Source organism: Austrofundulus limnaeus, unplaced genomic scaffold (genome assembly GCF_001266775.1).
Source record: "Austrofundulus limnaeus strain Quisiro unplaced genomic scaffold, Austrofundulus_limnaeus-1.0 Scaffold26, whole genome shotgun sequence".
NCBI classification, from domain to species: domain Eukaryota; kingdom Metazoa; phylum Chordata; class Actinopteri; order Cyprinodontiformes; family Rivulidae; genus Austrofundulus; species Austrofundulus limnaeus.
This window is the reverse complement of record NW_013952428.1, coordinates 2,531,739-2,539,593: the sequence shown is the minus strand read 5'-3', so window position 1 is coordinate 2,539,593 and position 7,855 is coordinate 2,531,739. Positions and strand designations below refer to the sequence as shown.

Sequence of the window (7,855 nt, the reverse complement as noted above, 5' to 3'; positions counted from 1 at the left end):
ACCCTGAAAAAATAACATAATAAAAACAAAAAGTACTTTTATTAAAGTGTAAAATAATTCAAAATCACTCCAGTTATTTTTTTTTTAACCGTCAGCCTTGTGCTGCTTTATGGTGGAAAAAACTGAAGGTGGGGACAAAACAAAACCCCACATTATTGTCTGTTCAAAGTTAAGAGTCCACAGCTACAATTTTACTGACTGTAACTAAAACAACGTGATCATTGCACTTAATCTTCACTCAAACAAGTGTGTAAACAGATTAAACATCACTCTAATAACAAGAGCAAAAAATAATAGTAAGAATTAGTCAGTTATTTAAATTGATAGCTACCTTTCTTACTGCTGCATTTTCTGAGCATCATTTGGAGATCGGCCACTCGCTCCTGCAGGGAGCAGTTTTTATCACTGCTCTCGTCATGTCGTGCTCATATTCTAAAACAAAAGCTGTGCTCTCCTTTCTTCTGTCCATCAATCCCAGAGCTAATCCACGGGCAGCATTCTGCTGATGTCAAAACTGTAAGCGTGCTTTAGCCTACTCGCTTATAGAACCACTGACCGGAGAGGAGGTTCCAAAACAGCGCAGCAGTGTGCGGTTGGAAACAGAGACACACTGGACTGAGGCCGAACCGCATAGCTTCTGCCAGGGTGGAGAGTAGAGCCTGGTTGTCTCTCCGTTTTAAAACGTTCACAGTTCTCATGGAAAACTTGTGCATGACAATTTTGCACTTAGTTTTAACACGGTTTTTTGATGAAAACAGAAAGTACTGTCGACATCGCTTCTACTTCTTGCTAATTTGTTAGCGCAGCATGGTGTTGTGATCACATGGGCTCTACATGCTGGATCCAAGCGCTGCTGGATAGAGAAGCTGGAGCAGAGTCAGTGGACTGCTGGATTGAACTGCTTATACAGTATCGGAGCGCTTTTATCTGAAAATTTTTATGCAGGCCGATATAATCCAATACTCGATTTTTGGCTGATATTGGACCGATATCCGATATTAATTTCGGATTGGGACACCCCTACGTTCCAAGACCAATACTAATAAAATTCAATGAAGATTTCTCCCTAGTATGTTCAAACAAACACCAGATGTATCGGGTCATATGCGTATATCCATCTACAGTCAAAAGTTCCAAGCATGGCACTTCAAATTTAGGTTTAATGACAAACCCCCAAATTAGAACAGCCATTCAACAAAGCTACACAATGAATGATGGGTTGCAGTGTCTGAAGTGATGGATAAAAAGAACATGTTTTTATCAGTGCTKTCCAAATAGCAGAAACCAATCAACCAGAGACATTTGACCACAATTAAAATACCRCAGAGAAAAGAATGACTATAAAAAGGACAAATAGGGCATTGTTAATTTACTGKTTTGAAATGTGTAATTGTGCAATTATAMTTAAAAGAGAAATAAACTGTTCCATTAGGATGATAGTACTGTGTTAATGCAGGGAACGTGTTGATAATTTTGTGTGAATACATCCCAGCACACACATTTTACTGCTATATGTGGCAAAGACTAAAAAATGTCTAAACGCAGTGTGCTCTAATTACAAATTACCTCTAAATTGAAATAAACCTGATGACCCTTCAAATGGATTTTTTTCTGCTTGTCAAACTTCCCAGTAATGCCAACAAAACAAAACAAGCWAAGAAAAACTTACAGCTATCTCATGTTGAACTATCACGTTTCAGTAATATCATATGTTGCAACATAAACAAGTCTGCTCTAACATGGCTTTGAGTCCAGGTATTTGACAATGCAACAATGGAGAAAYATGAAAAACTAGAAGCTATAAATTTAAATATTGACTAATGGATAAAAAAGTACTTGCACAAAAAGAAATTAAACATGTTTATACCAGACCAACTGGCAGAACTACATGTATTGGCCAGCACTCCATTTCTTCTCAACATCGTCAAGTAACCTCAATGTATTAGCTACAAGAAAGTACATTCTTTGAAGAGATACGTGTAAAGTTTTTGGCAGTGCTCACTAATACCATTTATGAAGCAGCAAGAATAATTAACTATTTTTAAATCCAAGGCATTGGTATGCTAATTATCCATTCAACTTGAATCAAAGYGAACTGAAATCTAACTGAATAGGGGACCTTTTGTGAAATCGAGCCTTTTGTGGTAACATGAAAAACTGCAGTATTACAGCAAACTACATACAGTACATTCAGCCTCATTCAAAAAGGCCATACCTATAAATTTAAGAAATTACAGTAAGTGCAAAAACTGAAAGAATTGTCACAGTCCTTCAGTTATACTTTAGATATAAAAATTTAAAAGAGAAAATATAAYTGTCAGGCTCTTGTAATCTTACATAACCATTTTCTCATGCAGAGATGATGAATGAGCTGATTGAAACTCTGAAGTGTCAAAAGTCAGTGGCTGCATACCAAATGGAACATCTCTGCTTTGAGAAGAAACAGTGTTGAACTAGTCAGTTTTGGTGCAGAASCAACTTTGTCAAAACTATGTGCTTCATGTCTTTCAAACAATGCTAAAACGCTAAAAGAGCTTTGTGGCTTTAATAAACTACATTCTAGTGCGGAGTACACTTTGCAAGTTGAACTGGAATGTTCAATGTCGTTTGGTAACAAGTATGACAGGATTTTACGTTAACCAACTTGGCTGAGCTGCATACATGTTTAGACAACTCAGAGCCACCCAACTAATAAATTCCTTTTCTTCTCCTGCAGAATAGAAAAGGCCTAAAAGCTGCTAAAGACAGCAAGACAAAAACATGGTGTTCCACTTATCATACAAACAAAATTAAAGGTCGTGATTTAAATTGTAGGATAATGATTGGAACTAGAATGAGAGATGGTTTCCACTGCAGTAAAGCACGGCATTTATCACATTACGATGCGTTTGATGAAGCCCAGGAAAATGTTTCCTCGCTTTGWGGCATTGCATACAAAGAACTGTTGCTGTTACAGTGAATATGTGGTGACGTTTTAATCTGGGATCAAATTGAAAATCCTCTCCCATAAGAGTTCAGTCAAGGTCATTCTGCCGAATAAGCAGTCTGTCTATAGAATGACAAACTCAGACAAAGGTAGCAAAAAAAAAAAAAAAAAAAAAAAAAACAGCACCTGTGTGATGTTCTACTATTAACCAAACCCTCTGCCCAAACAAAACTTGGTATTTCCACAACTTATGAATCTTGAGGAAATACACATTTGCAACTTGTTTTAAAACATTCCTAAACAACCCTGTGGCCTTCTGTTCTAACCACCACACGTGGAACAATGATATGCCTGTGTGCTGGTGCTGTGTCCAAGCAAACAGCTGGTCTGTCTGAAGCCTACACACACACACACACACACACACACACACACGCACGCACAAACTGAGAGGTGAAAGGGGAAGATGGAGGGTGTGAGGGGCATAACCATGTGTCTTGAAATAGACTAGAATTGGCCCTTGCCTGGCCACCTGTCTAGCATATGAATGTTTCAAAGGAACTGAAGTCAAGGTATGCATAATGTAGAAGACAGGGACAATGATACGTCTTCAGAAATATTTGTGTAGTATGTTATCTTCCCAACAGAACTCACTTATAGTAATTATGTTGTAACGCATTGAAAGTAGGCTGAGTTGAATAAAAAAAAAAGTTACCGTACCATCTATAGGTGATGTTTTTAATCGATTGCAGAGTCCATGAGTATCCCCATAAGATTCTCCCACTTTGCTTAGCGCCTCAGCACCTCTCAGTTCCATTAGGGAACGCAGTTCTTTGAGTGTGCAGCCAAACTCTCCATCATGATTGGCCTCCATCATGGAGTTCTTCACCCCACTGTACGAGTTGTTTGCCATGGTCTTGTTGTAACCAAAGACTTTAGCAAAGCACTGCTGCTTTGACCCGACAGTGGGGTTACAAAAAGGAAAGGTGGCGTTAAAAAAAATTTAAATCCCCAAGAGTGCAGAAAAGTTGATGGTTCCCATAAACAGCTGACAGGTCCTTCAAAGGCAGCTGGGGTCACATGCCAGGTGGTAGGGTGGGGATATTACAAAAGCCATTTCTTTCCCTTGGAGAGCTGAGCCTAGTCATTCATGATGACTGAGGAGCACCACAGAGCCAGAGATCACCTTGCATGCAGATCTGAAAAAAGAAGAAAATATGGAATTAAAACAAACAAAAAAACAAACAAACAACAAACAAACAAGGAATGGTGACACATTAAGTTCAATGTACAACACAAGTTTGAGATAACGTGCACATTTGTAGTTAGCATTTCCTGAAGACACCTCAGACACTGCTTAAGTAGCCACTAGAACACTGGTTTACAAACATCCCAAAACTTCCCACAGGGATACTATTTTTCTGTCTTTTGGTTTTGAGTGGTTTCCATTTGGAGACAAAGTTTTAATGAGCTAGAACTACTCATCTTTTGTGGTCTTCTCTAATTTAGGAGTTGCATTACATTCAGCTTAGGATGGTTAATTACCATAGTTTTTTTTTTATTCATTGAACTTGATATTATTATTATTTTTTTAATATTTGTAAAAAATATATATATTTTTAGAAAATCTTTTTTCTTCTTTCACCTAYGCAATAGTTTGAAAAAGGGAAGGTGTCTTAAATGCAAACTGAAAACTGTAAAGCTCTTTGTCCTGATGCATCTCAGTAATCCAGGTAGAAAAAAAATCAAAAAGACAAAATAAATCCTCTGGATTGGATGAGTTCTTCTTTAGTTCACTAAAGAAGAACCCATCCAAAAGAAGAACCCATCCAGAGGACTTATTTTTTCTTTTTGATGTAAAGCTATTTATTACCTCAACAATTAAACATTGCAATTTTGTTTTATTAGGCTGTCACAAATGTTCTCTGAAAAGCCTCCAACTGATCTAAAATGTGTTAGCAGGAGGCCTCGTAAAAAATAGCACAAGATTGCATTTCTGTTTTGTTCCTCTTTTCTCGCTTCCTGTTTGGTAAAAAAAAAAAAGTATGATTTTTCTCCTATTAAAAGAAACGATGTGACAAAGCTCTGCTGTACCATAAGTACGTTTTTCTTTTAATTTATGGAGACACAATGTAAAAATGTTACACCTAAACTGCTGGCTTAATAGAGCAAATAGTTATTAAAGTGTACAAAGAAAAGGATGATTGGTCATAACTGTTCAGAAATCAGTGAGATTGCAACTGAAATTCAGCAATGAGTCACCAACTACTTTCCTACAGATGCACCCAGTGAGATTCAACTTTATGTTGCACCCTCTCCATCCATGGTAAAACATGATCATCCCGTGTGACAGATAAACCAACAGCTATTCCCACAGTAACAGGACCAAAAACAAAGTTGTGGAAACATTGAAGAAAGTGGATATGATAGCTCTGATGCGATGCATCGCATTCATTTTCACAGAAATCTCATGATTCTSTACTCAGCCTTTTAACTCCTTTTATATTCACTTGGTTCCCAAAATATATACTGCAGCGTGGAGCAAAATATTAAGCATCTTTCAGGTGATTTTAGATGCATCAACATTTGTTAATTGAATCACAGTCCTCTAAATAAATCAATTCAATTTGAGGAGCAAAAAAAATAAAAACTCCTGACCTAAACTTTGTCTATTATTAGGAGAGCAACTTTTCACAGTTTTATTGTGACATGATTGACTGGAACCGCAGGAAAATGTAAGACAACTCGAACATTCAAAGAGTAGGATCAAAACAAAGAGGAAGCAAGCTCGAATTATCTTATCATTTCAGTAAATTTTCCCACGAGACCGCAGCAGAAACAAGACATRAATTTATCAAAGCTATTACTCAAAAAAAAAAAAGAAAAGAAAAAGAAAAACTAAACCTGTTTTGACGAGTATACCATTTCGAGTGAATTTTAAATTTAAATTTYAAGCATTTTATTGTTCAAAAGGAAGGACTGTTTCTTTGCTCTTGTATTAAACATAGCTGCCATGAACTTTGTTTTACAAAATAACAAATGTCATTTATATATAACTCATAGGCAGACTTTAATTATTTTAACACAACAGTAAATGTTATGTTTAACCATTAAGCGTTTTGCTGTAATTTTGTTGATCTTGTCAGTTTGTGAAATGTTGGATATTCTTCCACTGAATTGTTGAAACTGCATTATTCKTTCATATAATTAGACACATCATACAAAATGTAATTTAAAAGATTTTAATAGCATTGCAAGGTGGGGCAATATATGCCAAATAYATTCAACTTAAACCTAATTACATTTAAGCAATAGATATTATTAGAGTTTTACCATGCAATAAATCAGACATCTGTGTTGTGGATATTACCCAAACAAAGTATTGATTTAATTGTAATTGCTATGCAAATGACAAGCACTCTCTACACATGAAATACAGCAAAGAGAAATAACTCCAGTAAGWAAAGGTGAAGCACAACTTCTGACAAGTTAATAAATGAGCTGACAATAAAACTACTAAAAGGACAGACAACTCATGCCATAACAAAATTACAAAAATATAAAAGATTAACATGGTGGAGGGGTTTGAGTACCCTCATGATTCTGAGGGCTATGTCATCTGGGGCATCAGCCCCTGGTAGGGTCTCCCAAAGCAAACTGGCCTCAGGGTAGGGGTCAGATAAAGAGGCATTCAAAAACTTGATGAACAAACTCTTGACTTGTGAGGAATCATGATAMCTCACCACGAATATAAAACCCAAGGCACCACACTGAAGCTAGGCCTGGGARGAGCTTACTGGTTAACGCCTGGTGGCAGAGCCTTGACTCCTGGGGCCAAGCATGGAAAAGTGACGAGGTTACCTCCACGTTGGCCCATCACTTGTGAGGAGGATCATTGAGGTTGACTATGGAGTGAGCTGTGGGGCAGATTAACACAACACAAAAGCTTTCTCACAAAACACGCAAGTACAGGGCGTGGACAGCTTCTGTCTGGTCAGTGTGACTTCAGAATGAACTGAGTCAATGAGGGGAGGTCGAAGCAAATCCACCCATGGTGCGCCTTTGTGCCACGAAGTGAGGTAGAATCAGAGGCAAAATAGCTGTTGTAAAAAGGCAAGCCAGTGCCACAGCTCAATACTGTGATAAAGTCATAACATATGGTCTTTGCGACYAGCCAGATGTGGGACTAAACAACAAACATATTGATCAATGGTCTGGACTGSTCTGTACGGCCATTTCATATAAATGTTTTAAGAAAAAAGCCCCAAAACAGAGGATGACAAAAAAAGCGGAGCTGTGTCTACACTTCAAATATTTTGTTTTAATCTAATGTAGGCTAAAACACAGAAAACAACCTGTTTTTATCCTGGCAACTTACTGTAACCTTAAAAGAAAATGTGTTAAGCATGAGTTGTTGCATGTGATGCATTGCCACTAAAACCAAATGTAATAGAGGCCTGGTACAAACTTTGTGAGGTCTTGACAAGCTTGTATCATTAAGACCTGTATTTGTAATAGTAAGCTGCACTGTTAACATTGTCTGCATTTGTACCAAAATGTTGCCATTAAAACATATTACTGAGTTTATTTCTTTTTTCCGCATAAAAAAGTAATAAAGGATTATTTACTTTGCCAGTTACTGTCTGACCAACAGGAGTTTTGATACTTTAAAAATAAAAATAAATGCCTATTGTGAAATTAAATATCGCCATCACCAATTCTGGTGATGCAAGGCGAAGCATTTGGATCAAACTTGCCTGACATTTTGGATATTATATTTATTATGAATAAGGTAAATTCGATTTTTTTGAGTTTACTATACAACCCCAGCAAGAAGTATGGAATCACCAGTCTTGGATGAGCACTCATTCAGACATTGCATTCTGTAAAACAAACTCAAATCAAAAACATGATACAATAATAAGGTCATTC

General features: G+C 37.0%; 1 protein-coding gene across 6 annotated transcripts in view; it reads right to left on the bottom strand.

Annotated features, from left to right (window-relative positions):
* Positions 1-7,855, bottom strand: part of atp2b1a (ATPase plasma membrane Ca2+ transporting 1a) — a 61,348-nt gene that overhangs the window by 27,559 nt on the left and 25,934 nt on the right. For all 6 annotated transcript variants that reach the window (XM_014004792.1, XM_014004790.1, XM_014004793.1 and 3 more), the window contains one exon: positions 3,644-4,122. In XM_014004792.1, the coding sequence (XP_013860246.1) occupies positions 3,644-3,836 (193 nt within the window). In that variant the 5' untranslated portion in view covers positions 3,837-4,122. The remainder of the gene's footprint in view (positions 1-3,643; positions 4,123-7,855) is intronic.